General features: G+C 39.8%; 1 protein-coding gene across 3 annotated transcripts in view; it reads right to left on the minus strand.

Moving 5' to 3' along the window:
• The window catches only part of ZNF512 (zinc finger protein 512), a 33,998-nt gene that overhangs the window by 7,427 nt on the left and 7,233 nt on the right, over window positions 1-19,338 (minus strand). Inside the window, exons 3-12 of one of the 3 annotated variants that reach the window (XM_019448987.2) lie at window positions 16,103-16,284; window positions 14,815-14,910; window positions 14,045-14,128; window positions 13,273-13,397; window positions 12,659-12,745; window positions 12,145-12,243; window positions 11,365-11,532; window positions 7,976-8,170; window positions 1,245-1,346; window positions 252-314 (exon numbers count right to left, since the gene is read on the minus strand). In XM_019448987.2, coding sequence (XP_019304532.1) covers window positions 252-314; window positions 1,245-1,346; window positions 7,976-8,170; window positions 11,365-11,532; window positions 12,145-12,243; window positions 12,659-12,745; window positions 13,273-13,397; window positions 14,045-14,128; window positions 14,815-14,910; window positions 16,103-16,284 — 1,201 coding nt within the window. Of the gene's footprint in view, window positions 1-251; window positions 315-1,244; window positions 1,347-7,975; window positions 8,171-11,364; window positions 11,533-12,144; window positions 12,244-12,658; window positions 12,746-13,272; window positions 13,398-14,044; window positions 14,129-14,814; window positions 14,911-16,102; window positions 16,288-19,338 lie in introns of all 3 variants that reach the window. The other 2 variants (XM_019448976.2, XM_019448995.2) reach the window with 2 other exon arrangements.

The following is a 19,338-nucleotide window of genomic DNA, read 5'->3' on the forward strand; positions in this document are numbered from 1 at the left end:
AATAATACTTTTCCTCCAACTTTTTTAATTGATAAGACTTAAGGCTATGTTGGCTTCTTCTATATCTTGGACATATCAGGACATCCCATCCAATACCAGATCAAGAATCTTTAGGACATAAAAAACTAAACAAGCCTCTGAACTTAACAGTAAACAGGGTGACTAGCTGTTCGCCTAAACTGAATTCTCTTCCATGTCAGACTTTAGTTTGAGAGATCACATTAAGATAAAGCATTCAGAAAGTTACAAACCAAGGTACAAGAGCCCAGGTGAGCCTTAAGGCCTGATACACTACTGTAGACAGCCTCACAACCCTGAAAGAGAGAAGAAGAAATAATGTGAAGATTATACCAAACCTCATCCTTCTCTTAGCAATCTGGCCGTTCACACTGACCAACCCTACATTTAGAGGAAGAAGCCCAATAAATTGTACTACAAACCAAACAGAAAAAAATTCACACACAAGCCACAAAAGGAAAAAGGAAAACCATGAAAAGGTATTTTTTTAAAAAAAGAAGGGCTTAAGATATTCCCTTCCCTGATACTTTTTCTCTGACTTTTAGAGAAACAGAAAATTGCATGGTTGGATTTTTTTTTTTTTTTTAAATCTGCCTTCTTCAGTATAAATATGTCTCCTGTTTCTGGTAGATATCCTCCTTCCCAAAGTACTGCGTATACAGCTGTGGTGGATTAAAGAAATAATGGAAATTCTCTGCCACTCTTCCCTGTAAGAAGAGGAGTCTATTCACCCTCCCTTTGAATCTGGGTTAACCCTGTGATTCCTTTGACCAATAGAATGCCATGGAAATATTGCTGAACAAATTCTGAAGCTAGGCCTGAGAGATCTACAGCTTTCATCTGCATGTTCTTGGAACACTCTAAGAAGTCAGTTGCCATGTACCCTGCTGGTAACCCACTACAACCTCATGGACAGAGAGGCCATGTGGAGAGCGAAGCTCCCAGCTCAATTAGCTGCACAGAAGCTATCTTGGACGTTCAGATCCCATCTGAGCTTGCAGCTGAATACAACCCATGAGTGATCCCAGCTGACGCCATGTTTAGCAGGAGAAGGCTCTCTGAGCCCTGCCAGAATTACTGATTCACAGAATTCTGAACAAATGAAATAACTAATGTTTTAAGCCACTAAGGTTCAGATAACTTTGTCATGAAGGAATCAGTAACCGAGACAGAAGTTTGATAACCTTGATAAACATTTACTGAAAAAATGAATGAGAAAGAACCACCTGGTTAGGGCACTGAATGCGATGATATTTCTTGATATCTGACTTCCATTTGTGTAGTACTTCCTGGCTGAAGGTAGGAAGCCCAGGGCGAGTATATTTTAACTACAAGACAAGAAATATTTTATTGGAGGAATCCAACTTCCAACCAAAATATCCCAAAAGGTTCATACCCAACTCTTTAGGTTATGTAATTCTGGAGTCTGACAAACATATTTTCATGTGCCAAAAATATTGTAGTATGTAAGACCCTTTAAATACAAATTTATCTGAAACTGGTAAGTATAACTGTCTGTTTTTTAATCTTAGAATAGTTTTGATTTTTAACAGAGGGCAGGAGAGGAGACTTTCAGATATAGCACTTCATCTACAGTTTTAAAAAGCTAGTGACAGAGCATTTACACAGTTAAAATACTCATTACGAAAAAGACAAAGATACAAATATGTACTGTAAAATATAGATATACTCATTAATATGGTACATATATACACATATATATACAACATATGCAACAGAAATATATGTAGATGGGGGAAAAGCTAGAAGGCTATACCTCAAAATGTTAACAGTAGTCCTCTCTGGGTGGTAGAATTTTGAGTAGCTTTAATGATTTTTCCCTGCTTATCTGCATTTCTCCTTTTTCTTCAAAGGTGTCATGTTAATTTTTGGTATTTAAAAAATTCAGGGGCACCTGGGTGGCTCAGTCAATTGAGCATCCGACTTTGGCTCAGGTGGTGATCTCGTGGTTTGTGAGTTCGAGCCCCGTATCAGGCTCTGTGCTGACAGCTCATCAGAGCCTGGAGCCTGCTTTGTATTCTGTCTCCCTTCTGTCTCCCTCTGCCCCTCCCCTGCTCATGCTCTGTCTCTCTCTATTTTCTCTCTCAAAAATAAACATTTAAAAAAAACTCAAACAAAGAAATTAAGGTTCAACCTAAAACAAAGATGTGAGAGAACTTGGGGATGGAACACATGATTTTTACTTATACTGCCCAAGCAAAATTATTCCTCACACTTGCCTTCACATGCTTGACCCAAGTTAGTCTCTCTCTCTCTTTTCTTTAGATTTATTTATTTATTTATTTATTTATTTAGAACCCGACGTGGGGCTCGAACTCACAACCCCAAGATCAAGAGTTACATGCTCCACCAATTGAGCCAGCCAGGTGCCCCTAAGTTAGTCTCTTCTTACAACTACTATAGTGTCCAGAAAAGAGACAGCTAGCACCTGTAGAGACAGTTCTTACAAAGTCCACCACAAGTAATAGCTGTATTTCCAGTGAGTAAACAATCCTCCTGCTTGGAAAATGGAAGTATCTGAAAAGAAGCTGATGCTCTTTCTGAGACAGAAAAACAGAACCAAAACCCAGAGGTAAGAGGAAATAAGGAAGGCAGCCTAAAGGAACTCTGCCAAATCTATAAGAGGAATCAGAGCACAGAGCTGGCTTTATTTATAAGCACCTCCTCTCTTCTGCAGCTAGGGTACACAGGTCCATCTAAAATCCTTTTATAGTGATAAGAGAATATTTGCATAAACTATTATATTCATGTAATAACTATCATGTTTACGCAGCTATAAAAAAAAGAAACGAGGATAATCTCTAAGAACACATATGGAGTGATTTCCAGGATACACTTTTAAGTGAAGTAAAGCAAATTACAAAAGAGTATCTATGTGAGAAAGAAAAAGATGTAAGAAAATATGTATGTATCTGGTCATCTAGCCCATAAAAATATAGGAAGGATAAAGCAGAAACTGAGTGTGGTGGTCTCTGCAGGGAGCAAGGTGGGCACAGGATGGAAACAAAAGGGTATTCAGAATGGGAAAGCTGGGAAGAGGGCAGTGCCCCTTCTATAAGATGACCTTTTGTATAGGGTCTGACTTTTAGAACTATGATAATGTTTCACATACCCCCCAAGAGAAATGACTAGTTTCAATTAAACAGGATGTAGGGGGAACTCAAAATGTAAAGAAAAGTAACACATGAACCTAAGGATTACAAATGAGAAGCATAATGAAGGGAGCGAGGGAGAAAGCCAATCTAAATAACCGTAAAATAATACTTTGAGGGACACCTGGGTGGCTCAGTCAGTGGCGTATCTGACTTTGGCTCAGGTCATGATCTCACAGTTCATGTTAGTGTGGAGCCTGCTTAGAATTCTCTTTCTCTCTCTCTCTCTCCCTCTCTCAAAATAAATAGGTAAGTTAAAAAAAAAAAATAAAACAGTACTTTGACTATATACTGTAAGGCTGAAGATGAAAAGAACGATATACAAATATTCTTCTATAGCTAATAAACCTGTTTTTACAGGGGTATGGCTTAATAATTGTAAAACCACTTTATGTTATACTAGGACTAAGCAAATAAGTAAATATATTACAAACAGTGAGAGCTAGGTTTTCTTACTGTTAGAGAAAGGAGTTACAAATAAGCACAAAGGAAGGCAAGAATGAAACTTGTGGTGTTGGACTGGAAGTGAAGGTATCATGGCTTTAAATATGTATACAGACAGACATAAAAATGAACACAGAGTGTGTGTTTTCATCTATGAGTAGACATACATATATATCCTAGTTCTAGCCACCAAGAGGGCCCAGAAGCAATGACACCCCAGCAGGAGTGAGTACACCCAGCATTCAAATCTTGTTTTTTAAGTATATTCTCCAATAAAAGAAACCAGCATTCTTTAGAGAAATGGTTGATTCCAGGGCGGGGGAAGGGAATGCACAAGATGACTCTACAGCACCTTATGTTGTTAAAGAGTACTCAAAAAAATGATAGAAGCATGTCAAAAAGGCACAGGGGCCCACTGCAAAGAGCTCTTGATGGCCAAATCGGGAACAATTTGAGCCAAAAAATGAATAATAATAGCACTGGATTATACACCTACAATAAAATATCCATGAGTCCATACTGATATAAATAGATTAAGAGAAAAAAAGGACGTATTTTCTCACAGAATTTCAATTAATAATTTATGGAAGAAGTAATGGAAACACAAACCATCATTAGGCAAACAACCATAATAATAACTGTTGCAGGCAAGAGTCACTGATGGATGCTACAGCAAGTGGGCAGAGGTATGATAAGACACAGGGTAGTTGCACAGTGTCACTATCCCAACAAAATGTTCACTAATTACAAAGAGGAAAACTGTAATTTTGCCTTGGAGAAAACTGGACAATACACCTTAATCAAGTGATCAAAGTTATCACTGGTAAAAAAGACACATCAACATCATATACCTCCTAATATGGTACATTGAGAAAGGCAAACACTGCTTCAGTGGTAATCTTGACAAAAACATATAACTTTCAATCTAATCTTGAGCAAACACTAGACAAATCCATATTAGGGATATTCCACAAAACAACGAGCCTGTTCTCTTCAAAAGTGTCAAGAGCACAAAAGATCAATAAAGCCAGAAGGATGATAACAGATGGGAGGAGACCAAGGAGACTCAGTAAAGAGAATTAAATGTGAGATCTTGATGGGATCCTATGTTATTGGTTATGTAAGATGTTGGCATTAGGGGAAGCCAGGTAAAGAGCATATGGGAACTCTGTACTAATTTTGCAATGACTCGGTAAGTCTAAAATTATTTCCAAATAAAAAGATTTTTGAAAAAGGAATATAGGGGTGTCTTGGTGGCTCAGTCAGTTAAGCTTCTGACTCTGGATTTCAGCTCAGGTCATGGTCTCACAGTTTGTGAGTTCGAGTCCTGTGTTGGATTCTGTCTCTCCCTCTCTCTGCCCTTGCCCTGCTTATGTGCTCTCTCTCTCAAAATAAATGGAAACATTTAAAAGAAAGAAATATATATTTGTGAAACAAGAAAAAATATTTATTGGTCTCTGCCCTCAGTTCCTGCTAATACTCAGTCTCTGAACCTGGTTCCTGCTAGAGAGTTCCTAAAACACCTACTAATTTTCTGAGTAATACCAGTATTTGGACAGAGTTCATAAATCCCTTGGAATTTCCTGAGTGATAGGAGTATCTTTTGTTTTGATGAGGTAATACTCTGTGGGCTCCTCGGTGGGCTAGCCACTGGCAAAACCAAGCCTTGATTAGAAGCTTTGAACTTTCAGACACATTCCCCATTCTCTAGAGAGGGAAAGGGGCTAGGGATAGTTAATCAATCATGCCTATGTGATGAAGCCTCTATAAAAGTCCCAAAATTATGGGGTTCAGAGAGTATATATATGTGCCAAGAGGGTGATACACCTCCAACTCCACAGGGATAGGAGCTCCTATGCTGGGGACTCTTCTAGACCTCACTCTGTATTTCTTCATCTGGTTGTTCATCTGCAGATTTTATTATATCCTTTATAACAAACCAGTAAACACGTTGCCCTGAGTTCTGTGAGCCATGCTAGCAAATTACCTAAACCAGGGAGGGGAGCATGGGAACTCCAATTTTTAGCCCAGTCAGTCAGAAGTACAGATGACAACCTGGGACTTGTGACTGGCACCTGAAATTGGAACAGTCCTGTGAGACTGAGCCCTTAACTTGTGGACCTGACACTAACTCCAGGTAGATAGTGTCAGGACTGAATTAAATTGTAGGACACGCAGATGGTGTTAGAAAATTAGTCTGTGTGGGAAAAACCCACACATCTGGTGTCAGAAGTGTTAAGTGTGTAGTAGTATGTGGGTAAAAGAAAACACAAGAGTTTTTCCTAGACCATATTGCTTGTATTTGCATTAAAAAACACTGGAAGGACACACAAGAAACCGGTAAGAATGGCTACCATGGATACAGGCTAGAACAAGGATGGGGTGAGAGTGAGATATCTCAATGTTTATTATCATTTTGACTTCTGAACAAGAATATATTATCTATTCCAATTAAATTTTTAGTTTAAAACAAAACAAAATAATAATGCCTTTAACCTACACAATGTCAAACTATAAAACTGATGATTTTAGGAGAGTATCTGCTAGATAAGACTAGCAAACCTTATCAATCAGTTAACAAATATTTATGTCTAATTCCCTACACCGATCAACACAGTGAAAGCAAACGGACTACAATATCATAAGATACATACCACTGTACAAAATTCACATTTAAACTGAAATTTAGATAACCACATACTTTAGCCTGTGGCAGTAAAAAAGTAGCAATGAGTCTGAAACAAAAAAGGATGCTCTGATACTCAAGAACAGGATCCAACTCCTTGGACACCAGTAGGACTGGTTTTTAGACCAAATAAAAGGTATCCACTTCCACGAATTGACATTTTCTTATAATATATGACATTCCCCTCATGAGTCAAAGCCCTAGGCCAAATCTAAACTATCTTTCTTGATACCATGGAGAGTAATAGGTCCTTAGCTCTAACCTTAATCTTTACTCGTATATCCTCCCAAGCCCTTCCCATGACTACCCCATAGTCATATACTCCTTATCTCCTCTTGGCCAAATATGTTCCTTTGGTCTATGATCTATTTTAAACCAAAGGCTTCTAAGCTACATTCTATAACCCTGAGAAGTACACTTGGGGCCATGGAAGGAATGATAAAAGTATCAAGGAGAAGGCCAAGTAGGCAAAGTTTTGGGCTCACTACCCCTAGTTACATACAGAAACTCCATTTTTAATTTTTTTTTTTTAATATTTATTTTTGAGAGAGAGAGAGACAGACAGAGCATGAGCAGGGGAGGGGCAGAGAGAGAATGAGACACAGAATCCGAAGCAGCTCCAAGCTCTGAGCTATCAGCAGATAGCCCAACATGGGACTCAAGCTCACAAACTACAAGATCATGACCTTGGCTGAAGTTGGACACTTACCCAGCTGAACCACCTAGGCACCCCAGCGACTCTATTTTAAGTTATTCTACATATTGGTGTTTTATATAATTTTCATTTGGGAAAAAAAAGTGGGTGGGGAGAGGAGTTCTGTTGCTAGAAAAACAAACTGAAATCCTTTAGCTAAACTAAATATAAACTACTACATACAAATTAACAAAGTGGAAACAGAGACTAACAAAAGACTAACAAAAAACTAACAAAGTGGAAACAAAGACTAACAAAAAAAACTAATCTGGAATTTGGATTCCCTCCAGAAGCAGTTCAAAATTAAGAGGGTTCCTTAAGGAACTTCTGAAACAGACGGTCTCTCTAGGACCCATATGAATCCAAACACTGAAGCTGGATCAGACATACTCCATCTCTAAGAATTAAGAAGCAACATACTGATAAAGAAATTGTAGTTTATATACACAATGGAGTACTATGTGGCAATGAGGAAGAATGAAATATGGCCCTTTGTAACAAGGTGGACGGAACTGGAAAGTGTTATGCTAAGTGAAATAAGCCATACAGAGAAAGACAGATACCATGTTTTCACTCTTATGTGGATCCTGAGAAACTTAACAGGAACCCATGGGGAGGGAAAGGAAAAAAAAAAAAGAGAGGTTAGAGTGGGAGAGAGCCAAAGCATAAGAGACTCTTAAAAAATGAGAACAAACTGAGGGCTAAAGGGGGGTGGGAGGGAGGGGAGGGTGGGTGATGGGTATTGAAGAGGGCATCTTTTGGGATGCACTGGGTGTTGTATGGAAACCAATCTGACAATAAATTTCATATATTTTTTAAAAAATAAAATAAATTAATTAATTAATTTAAAAAAAAAGAAGCAACATACTGTTTATCATGTACTCAAGTGCATTTGCTTTTCCGTATGTACTAAGCACAACATCAGACATGGTTCAAAATTAATGCAAGTTTCTACTTTACCTTCCGATCATCAGGCACCAAATCCTGAAGCACCTTCCTCTTAGGCCATTCCTTGGCCAGTTCAGCAGAAGCCAGCTCCTGCAGGTGGTACACAGCTATCTTGGCAGAACGCCTCTGAACTCGACCCCCACTCTTTGGCTCCAGGCTCATCTCCTTTAAGCACTCTGGCTGTCCTGACTCTGGAAAGAATGAGATCTGCAAGAATGAGACATAGCAAAACACAGGCCTGAGAAGTGGCTTCCATCAAAGCCAATGATTAAGGGCTATCCTTCCTGCTCTAAGTATCAAAAGCTCTTCACTGGCTTGCTAACCACTAGCATAAAGCTCTACCACCTTCATGCGTATTTTGCGGATATAAAAAATTTCTTAGGGTAAAGTCTGTTCTATTTTAATAAGTAAAGGTCAAGACATAGCCATGTGCAAAGACATGAACCTCAACCCATTCCTACCTCATACTACCTATAAAAATTAACTCAAAATGAAATGTAAACCATGTAACTATAAAACTTCTAGAAGAAACAAAGGGAGGACATTTTTGTAATCCTGGGTGTAATGGTTTTTTGATGTGTCACCCTGGCTAGGCTACAGTCATCAGTTATTCAATTAAACGCTAATCTATGTGCTGCTGTGAAGGTACTTTGTAGATCTAATTAAAGTCCAGAATCAGTTGACTTTAAGTAAGAGAGGTGTGACAGAAGAAAAGGCAGGAGAGATTCAGAGTGTGAGAGAGACTCGATACTGCTGCTGACTTGAAGAGGAAGGGACCATAGGGAGGCCTTCCAAGCCAGGGAACATAGATGGCCTTCAGAACCCGAGAACAACTCTCGGCCTACAGCAACCAAGGAAATGAGGTCCTACAACTAACTGCATGGAACTCAAGTCTTAATTTTAACGAGCCTCAAAACAGATTCTCCCCTTGAGCCTCCAAAAAGGAACAGTCCTACTGACACTTTGATGCCAGCCTGGTGAGGTCCTACACAGGGGAGCCAGCTGAGCTGTGCTATCCCTGGACTTCGGGCCTAATACACTGAAACAATACAGTTGTGTTATTTAGGCCATTAATTCTGTGGTGATTTTTTTAAAATGTCTTATTTTCTGAGAGAGAGACAAGAGTGTGAGTGGGGAAGGGGCAGAGAGAGAGGAAGACACAGAATCAGAAGCAGGCTCCAGGCTCTGTGCTGACAGCTCAGATGCAGCGCTGGAACCCAAGAACTGTGAGATCATGACCTGAGCCAAAGTCAGACACTCAACCGACTGAGCCACCCAGGCCCCCTTGTGATTTTTTATAGCAGCAATAGAAAATTGGGTTGGGGGGTGCCTGGGTGGCTCAGTTCATGATCTCACAGTTCATGAGTTCAAGCCCCGTATCTGGCCCTGTGCTGACAGCTCAGAGCCTGGAGCTTGTTTCAGATTCTGTGTCTCCCTCTCTCGCTCTCTCTGCCCCTCCGCCACTCACACTCTGTCTCTCTCAAAAATAAATAAAAACATTAAAAAAAAAAAAAGAAACGAAAAGAAAACTGGGTTGGGCAAAGAGATATTAGAAACAAAAACAAAAAAAGCATTACCCATAAAAGGAAAAAATGATAAATCGAACTTAAGAACTATGCTCTTTGAAAAACACTATAGGGGTTCCTGGGCATCTCAGTCGGTTGGGCATCTATCTGACTCTTGATATCAGCTCAGGTCATGATCTCACAGCTGTGAGATCAAGCCCCACATCAAGCTCCACACTAAGCAGAGCCTGCTTGGGCTTCTCTCTCTCCCTCTCCCCCTCCCTTGCTTGGATGCTCTCTCTCCCTCTCAAGATAAATAAACTTATAAAAAAATTTAGAACACTGTAAATAAATGAAAAGACAAACTATAGACTGGGAGAAAATATTTGCAAAACATGTATCTGATGAAGGGCTTCTGTCCAAAATATATAAAAAACTCAGAATATCCTCAAAACTTCCTAGTAAGACAACAAAACTCCAATAATAAAGGATTTCAATGGCCACTTCAAAAAAGAAGACACTTCACTAACAACTGACATTGCCAATAAACAAATGAAAAGATGGTCAATGTCATTAGTCACTAGGGAGATGCAAATTTAAACTTCAGTGAAATACCACTGCATACCTAATAGAATGGACCAAGAAAAAAATGAAATTAACAACAGCAAATCCTAACAAGGATACAAAGCAACTGGAATTCTCATATTTTACTAGTGAGAATGCAAAATGGTACAGCCACTCTGAAAAAGAGTTTGGCAGTTTCTCATAAAGTTAAACATACATTTATCATATGACCTAGCTATCCCATTCCTAAGTATTTACCCAAGAGAAATTAAAATTTATTTTCACACAAAAGCCTTTTATGTGAATGTTTATAGTAACTTTATTCATAATTGCCAAAGTATGGGAACAACCCAAATGTTCTTCAACTGATGAATGGATAAAGAAACTGTGAAACATCCATACAATGGAATCCTAGACAGAAATAAAAAGAAATAAATTAATGATACATGCAACACATGGATGAGTCTCAAATGTATTATGCTAAGTGAAAGAAGCCAGACTCAAAAGGAAGGCTACATATGGTATGACTCCATTTATAGGACATTGTGAAAAAAGCAAAACTATAGGGACAGAAAATAAATCAGTGGTCAAATCGTTCTATATCTTGATTGTGCTGGTGACTACATGACTATGTATTTGTCAAAACTCGTAACTGCACACTAAAAAGGGTGAATATATTGGGGCGCCTAGGTGGCTCAGGCGGTTAAGCGTCCAACCTCGGCTCAAGTCATGATCTCACAGTTCATCGGTTTGAGCCCCGCATCAGGCTCTGTGCTGACAGCTCAGAGCCTGGAGCCTGCTTCGGATTCTGTGCCTCCCTCTCTCTCTCCGCCCACCCCCCCATACTGTCTTCGCTCTCAAAAAATAAACATTAAAAAAAATAAAAAATTAAAAAATTAAAAGGGTGAATATTAATTATCATATGTAAATTATACCTTGAAACTGAATTCTAAAAAGAAACATGAGGTGGGGGAAGCCTAGAAATGTAATCAAGGGGGAAAAAATCAAGACAAAAAAATTGGAATGGAAGAACCAGCCGGACAGAAATTTCCACAAAATTTCTAGCTAAATCGGAATGCCTTAAGCTTTAAAAGTATAATAATGAGTTTACTTCTGCACAGATTACACGCTGAACTTTGATTTCTCTAACCTAATTATGTTCAAAAGGCAGAAATAAGAGAACCAAGGAAAAATAAGGAAAGGAAAACAAAAGCATTCAAAGATTAAAAGGGGATACAAATAAGGAACAGCGGATGTATGGGAAGATGTCGGAGTAAGGAGTCCCCAAAAAACAGATCCCCAAACAGGGTCTGGAAAGTAATCAGTACTCACAGGCCCATGCTCTGACCTCAGGTGATACGCAAGTCCAGCCTTCGATTTATATGGCTTTCCACAGTGGTGACATTTCAGGGTCATCTCCTCCAGCTCTGCAGCCCCTTTGCCACATTTTCTGACATGGTACAGATATCCCATGATGCTGGTGAAGCTACTAGAGCAACTCTGAACACAGGAGAAAGGCCTGAACTATAATCTTACATCTTTTGACATGATTTCTCAATTTCTCAACAGCCACAAAGCATTCAACCACCACCTCACGTAAATAGATCCTCTGGTATCACTAGACCCTCTCCAACACTTCCCATTGGCACAACCTTTCCTTGGCCCTTGTGCCTGGCCGAACGCCTGTCCTGTCCACCACCAACCGTGACAGTCAATCAGTTTAGTTGGCATTCAGTAAACTGGATCTGTGTGTCTCCCCTGCGGCAGAGCTTCCTCTCTGGTCTGTGACTCGACTCCACCCCAGTATCATACACCCAGCAATGGCAAAGCTCCTCACAGTGAGAATACTAAGATCCTTTTCATCACACTAAAAAAGGATGGTAAAGAAACTCCTTTGAACAAAGGGAAAGAGGGGGGAAATAAGTTTGTGGAGATGAGAAAAAAAATAAAGAGCTACTAATGAATTCAAAACAGCTGGAAAAGCAGGAGCCACTCTTACCCTGTAAGATGACACAGAACCAGGTCTACAAGAGAGAAGAAATGGAACAAAATAACAGAAAGACATTGATTCAAGACTCCAGGCAGAAGGAGACACTGTCCCTGGGCTCTTACCTCGCGCATGCACCTGAGCTTTCCCAGTCTCTTTAAAACTGTTCGGAGCCGCTCTCTCTCACTTGGTTCGTCTATTTCATCTCCAGCCTTCAAAATGGGCTAGAAAGCAAGACAAGCAAACAAGCAGATGATTCATGGAAAAGACAGATACAGAAAAAAATTGTATCATAGGAGAATCAAGGACTGGACTAGCACCTAAGCCGATGCCCATGAAGCTTAGTTATCTGACTCCTGGCTTTCTCCATCTTCTCCTAGACAGACAAGGAAGCAAATGTAATGCAAATAAGAGCTCAGAGCCTCTATCTTCCAGGAGACGAACCTCTGGGGCTAACCTAAACACACAAATACCCACCGCAAAGGTTTCATGTGCATGACTCTTCTATCAAAAAGGTATTCTTACTCACACCCCTATAAAGCCCCAGAGCCTTAGACACCTCCACTGGGTTATCCGCACTCATCTAAGTAAAGACATCCAAACACACACAGGCTCATACAGGACAGAAGATACTCTTACCAAGCTATTATGATTTGCCATCACGTGATACTTCATCCCTGCCAGTGAACGAAGTTGTTTCCCACAATGATGACAAGTAAACATTTCCTACAGGAAGAAATACTGCTCAGTGTCAGGTTGTTCAACAGAGAAACAGAATGTAACAAAGTCCTACCCGGATGCTCTCGTCTGTGTCTCCTTTATTTCCAAAACCCAAAGAATCTCAAAACCCCACAACCTCAGTGTCACATCCTCAAGGGTAAAGAAGTAAAAGTAACTCATTTTTAAAGGAGTAAGAATTACCATTTACTGAGCGCCAACATTTGCCGAGTAACGGGGTGGGCACTCAGCATGTATTATTTCTTTCTTATCCCCTCAGGGACTACATAAAATTATTTGTATAATTTGTAAGATAAATGAGAAAAACAAGGTCCACACATAAAAAGCTAAATGACACAACCAGTAAGTGGCTAAATGAAGATTCAAACCCAAGTCTGTCAGACTCTAAAGCCTCTGTTTTCCTTGTAACACAATGCTGCTGTTTCTCCACAGTAATCAGCACACTGACACAGTGATACTTGTCTGAGGTATGGGAAAAGGTCATAACCCTTATGAAACCCCACAAAATCTCTAACCTGTTTGCAGGTCTCCATGTGTTTCTTTAAGCCCTCTATGGTCTTCCTCCCCACCGCCTGGCAGGTAGGACAGGAGACACTGCCTTTATCCACGATTTCTAGGTACCATTGTTCCTCCAAACTGCCTACAAAGCAGAGAAAGAAACACTTCATAATTTGCAGAATTCTCTAGAAACAGAAAACGTATTCCTGGAATTTAGTAAAAGTATCATTTTTTTTCCTTCCTGGGGAAAAGACTCTTTCTAGAAGTAATTTTTTTTCAGACAATGAGGAGTTTCTGATACTCCTACTCAGTCCTCCACGACGAAAACCATCTGAGAACCATTCAAAAGCCCAGCAGCTTAAAGAACTGGGCAACATTTTTTTTTCTAGCTTTACTGAGGTATAACCAACAATGGGCAACATTTTCACAGCAGCATATAATAATGGGATACTTAGATATATAACAGCCAATTTCCTGTTTCCTGTGTGTCTGAAGATGTTCTTAAATGTTTTTATCCCCATTTAGTCTCCATGAAAATTCTGACTACCTTCATTATCCCTATTTAGAAACAAGGTAACTAAAGCCTGCAGAAGTTAACTAGATGAAGGCAGACCAGAAAATGAGTTAAAAGCCAAAACTTAAAGGAGGGTCTGACTGGCCTCCAAACCCATACCCTTAATAACTGCCTCCTTAAAGAAACTCTTTGTAACATCACTCCTTGACCAACAACAACAACAAAAAACAGAGTGCGAGACCTTGATACCCCAAAGCTTCCAACAGAAAACATACCTGCTGCGTAAGCTGGTGGTTCCTTCCGAATACGACGAGCCTGGGATTTAGGATTAGGTTGAGTTTTAGGCCGTTGCTTCCTCCCTGACACAAGACAGAAACTTGAAGCCCAACATATCACCTTTGCTATCCAATCTGTTACTATCAAAATTTCCTCCCATCTCTTCTCAACACCCTATGTCCCACTCCCTCAACCAACCGTCTCCCTTAAGTTATGACAGGGTCCCTCTCTCTCTGCCCCTCCCCCATTTGTGCTCTGTCTCTCTCTGTCTCTCAAAAATGAATAAATGTAAAAAAAAATTTTTTTTTAAAAAGTGCTCGCTTCGGCAGCACATATAAGCATTCCATATTAAAAAAAAATAAAATAAAAATAATAGAGGCGCCTGGGTGGCTCAGTCAGTTAAGCGTCCGACTTCGGCTCAGGTCATGATCTCGCAGTTCGTGGGTTCGAGCCCCACATTGGGCTCTGTGCTGATAGCTCGGAGCCTGGAGCCTGCTTCGGATTCTGTGTCTCCTTCTCTCTCTGCCCCTCCCCCATTTGTGTTCTGTCTCTCTCTGTCTCTCAAAAATGAGTAAATGTGGAAAAAAAAAAAAGTTATGACAGGAAAAAAATCAAAAAAGTCAGGTAGGATGAAAGCCATTCCTCGCCAAAAAATCAAAGGGTTCAGCAGTGCTCCAAGGGCCAAAACCTCAGGTCTCTCTCCCTTTTACCCCTGAAGAATAAAGCCAAGATACCCAAGGGAAAAGAATTAGCAAAGTTACTCCCTCACCATAAAGCTTATGCTTCTTCTGAGGAAATTCTCGATAGTCTTCATCTTCTTCCTGCCTGGGTTTCCTTTTTCCTTTGGTTGATACTCCACCTGACCCTGAAATACCACACAAAAACAAACAAACAAAACCCTCAGTATGGCTTACAAGTGAACATACTGGCCAGCCTTCAAAACATCACTCACCAAAAAAAAAAAAAAAAAAAAAAACCACTCACAAGGTCATCACAGGAGAGATCATCAGCAAACACAAGCCCCACAGAAGTGTCTGACAGTTTTAGGGAAGTTGGTAAAACTTCACTAACTCATTCGACCTCCCCATTTCATTCTTTTACTGTTCTCCATCCCAACTGATCAATTGTTCCCCATGAATAATAAAGGCCTCTAAATGTCAACAGAGGATGAAACTGGTATAATGGGAAAGAAGTTCAAATCATTTGAAGAGGAAAGGCTGATACCCATATAACCTAGAGGAGTAAGAATTTCACTCTAAAATAAAAGGACAGTTGGGAATGCAAGCTGGTGCAGCCACTCTGGAAAACAGTATGGAGGTTCCTCAAAAAACTAAAAATAGAACTACCCTACAACCCAGCAACTGCACTACTAGGCATTTATCCACGGGATACAGGTGTGCTGTTTCGAAGGGACACATGCACCCCCATGTTTATAGCAGCACTATCAACAATAGCCAAAGTATGGAAAGAGCCCAAATGTCCATCGATGGATGAATGGATAAAGAAGATGTGGTATATATATACAATGGAGTTTTACTCGGCAATCAAAAAGAATGAAATCTTGCCATTTGCAACTACGTGGATGGAACTGGAGGGTGTTATGCTAAGTGAAATTAGTCAAAGAAAGACAAAAATCATATGACTTCACTCATATGAGGACTTTAAGAGACAAAACAGATGGACATAAGGGAAGGGAAACAAAAATAATATAAAAACAGGGAGGGGGACAAAACAGAAGAGACTCATAAATATGGAGAACAAACTGAGGGTTACTGGAGGGGTGGTGGGAGGGGGGATGGGCTAAATGGATAAGGGGCAGTAAGGAGTCTACTCCTGAAATCAGTGTTGCACTATATACTAACTAATTTGGATGTAAATTAAAAAAGAAAATAAATAACTAAAAAAATAAAATAAAAGGACAGTTCACAAAGCTTAACAGTGTGTGACAGCCTAACACAGATGTGAGAAACATATGTGATGCTTAATACTTTAAGAACCATTTACAACAGCTACCTAGAGAATGCTCTGTCTTTGAAATAAAGCAGAGATACTGGTACCTTCAACACGCGAAGCAGCAGCTGCCTTGACCCTTCTCATCTTCATCCAGTAGGTAGACTTTCGGAAGGATGCTGGAAAATCACTCACTGGCTCACATGAAGAAGCAGACGACGAGCCGCTTAAGGAGTCATCGTGAGGAATAGTGTACTGGAAACTATTATCCTTTATGGAGCACTGGGTCCTGCTATTAATATGACACAAATATATATACCACAAGAGTAAAGTTCCTATTAATCATTTTATATCATAAGAAGTTGGTAACCGATGCAAAACCTAAGAAGCCTGATAATAAGAACAGGATTAGGTTGTAATCTAACAATTACAATGGTTGACCAAAGGCAACATATAAAATTATTATTATACTTTATTGTGATAAGAGAAAGCAGTACACATTAGTGCTCACTCTGCAGTCCAAGTAGGCATTCTTTCCTAGATTGATCCAAGAAAAGAAAGTAGTCAAAGTAATAGGTTGTTCTACGACCCTTCAGAAGATCCCATGGATCTGTAACCAGGCACCTCTATTTCTCTGAGAGAGGGACAGTAACTAAATAGTAGCCCTGAGAATAAAGAAGGAAAAAAACAGTTTGTAGGGCTCTAGTCTGCTCCATCTTCCCTCTCCCTTAGCCTCCTCCCTAAACCTGGTGTCAGGGCTGTCCTGTCTTATCTAGGCAATATGATTCTTAGTTCCCACAGTTAAAGGAAAGGTGCTGTCTTGTCTGATGTAAGCTGGCCAGACAAGTCTGATACACAGCTGGATCCAAATTCCCAAATTTAAGACCAGTCACTATGTAGTTAACAAACATGACTGAGTAATTACAAAGTTATCTTCTAGGAGGCTCAGAATGCACAGAGGAGCAGCAGTTCTCAAAAGTGTGGCCCAAGAACCTCTGAGACATCCTTCTCCAGCTAAAGATCTGTGTGAGGCATGTGTTAGGTTTATGGTTCAGAAAGATCACTCTGGATGCTATACATTAGATGACCCATGGAGGAAAAGTGAATAAAGGGAGAAGAGGTAGCAGTTTATTGTAATAGAATAGATAAGAGATGATAAGGACTTGAACTAAGGTTTTGTAATAGACGTAAATTGGCAGATTCAATATAATACTTTAAATGTTTACTTATTTATTTCGAAAGAGAGAGTGTGCACATAGGCACAAAAGCGGTCCTGAGAGAGAGGGGGAGAGAAAGAATCCCAAGCAGGCGCGCCGTCAGCACAGAGACCGATGTGGGGCTCAATCTCGTGAACTGTGAGATCATGACCTCAGCCGAAATCAAGAGTTGGCCGCTTAACCTACTAAACCACCCAGGTGCCCCTAGGTGACCATTCTTAAGAAATATGTAAGTAAAATGTGATACATGTCTACTATGGAATACTATGTAGTTGTTAGAAGCAATAAACCATTTCTACACATAGAGACATGAACATAACCAAAAAGCATACTGTTGAATGACAGAAGAAACAGAACAAGACTAATGTCATTTTGGTAAATTAAAAACAAATAAACGTGTAAACAGCACTAGCTATTTTACAAAGATTCATAAATATTTAAGGACAAATGTCACACTTGCTAACATGGTTGTCTCTGGAAGGAGATGGAAATGGAAACAGGTAAAACAAAAAATAATAGGGACTGATGATGTCAGTATACTCTGAGCAGGGAAGAATGATTCTCACTTCTCTGCACATGAGATCCAAAATTACAAATTTAATACAGCGAAGTCTTGATTCAGCCATGGTGCATAAGCCCTCTACAGCCCATCCCTCCTGCTTATTACAACTAAAACTCCTAGATTCTGAAAAGAAAACAAAGCAGGTGAATTGTCGAGAGAAGTCAAAACTGGGAGAAGTGACTCCCATGGGATGTGTTCCCCCCCCCCCCCGCTCTTTTTTTTTGTTTTCCCTCACATGTGGCTCTGCAATAAGGGTGGGCCCATTTGTAGAGTAGCATGGGCAGCCTACATTCCAACAAAAACTCTATCTTTCTGACCAGAGAAACCAGGAAAAGGGGTCTCTATAGACCAGAAGGTGTGAGAGAGCTGTGAAGAAGAGACATGCAAAGAAGGTAATCGCATAATTCTGTCTGAATTCATACAAATCACCGCTTAATCTGAGCCATGTATGTGTGGAGCATACCCAAGCCAGTTTAGCAAAAGCTTCAAAAGGTGAAATAAGATTTTAACAAATTGCACAAGCCTCAGACTAACCCCTGAGCTACTAGTGAGAGACAGACCCAATCCAATGTAGCAAAAGCTTGGAGAAATGAAACAAGACTTGAAACACCTGAAAAAGTCTCCAACAAACCACTAAACTATTCAAAACAGACTTCAACTATCATAGCAAAGACTTAGAAGAGTGGAACTAAGGGGCATCTGGGGGCTCGGTTGAGCGTCCAACTTCAGCTTAGGTCATGATTTCACGGTTCTTAAGTTTGAGCCCTGCATCAGGCTCTGTGCCGACAGCTCAGAGCCTGAAGCCTGCTTCAGATTCTTGTGTCTCCCTCTCTCTGCCCCTCCCCTCCCTCAAAATTAAACATTAAAAAAAATTTTTTTTTTTAATAATGGAACTAAGATTGAACCAATACCCTCAGAAGACAAGACAGAACTTATAGTCTGAACAGTAAATAGGTTACTTGCTAAAATAAAAACAGCAATGATGGGGCACCTGGGTGACTCAGTTAGTCAGGTGTCCGACTTCAGCTCAGGTCATGATCTCACAGTTCATAAGTTCGAGCCCTGCATCGGGTTCTGTGCTGATAGCTCAGAGCCTGGAGCCTGCTTTGGATTCTGTCTCCTTTTCTCTTTGCCCCTCCCCTGCTAGTATTCTCTCTCTCAAAAATAAACATTAAAAAAATTTTTTTAAATAAAACAAAACAGCAATGATCTCCCAGAAGATTCTAAAAGCACCCAAAGTCTATCCAAATAACATTCACAATATTAGGAATAAATTCCAAAATTATGCAATACACAAAGAACCAGTAAAATGTGAATAATTCTGAAAGGAACAGATAATGAACAAATGTCACCCCAAGATGATCCAGAAGTTAGAACTACCAAAGATTTAAAGATGCTATTATAACTATGTTTCATGAAATAAAGGAAAACACACTTGAAGTGAAGGAAAAGATAGGAATTATCAGCAGAAAACAGAAACCAAAAAAAAAAAAAAACAAACAAAAAACTGTATTTTAGAACTAAAAATACAATATTTGAAATAAAAACAGAATGGGCTCAATAA

Source organism: Panthera pardus, unplaced genomic scaffold (assembly GCF_024362965.1).
Source record: "Panthera pardus isolate Hobbes unplaced genomic scaffold, ASM2436296v1 HiC_scaffold_26, whole genome shotgun sequence".
Lineage (NCBI taxonomy): Eukaryota > Metazoa > Chordata > Mammalia > Carnivora > Felidae > Panthera > Panthera pardus.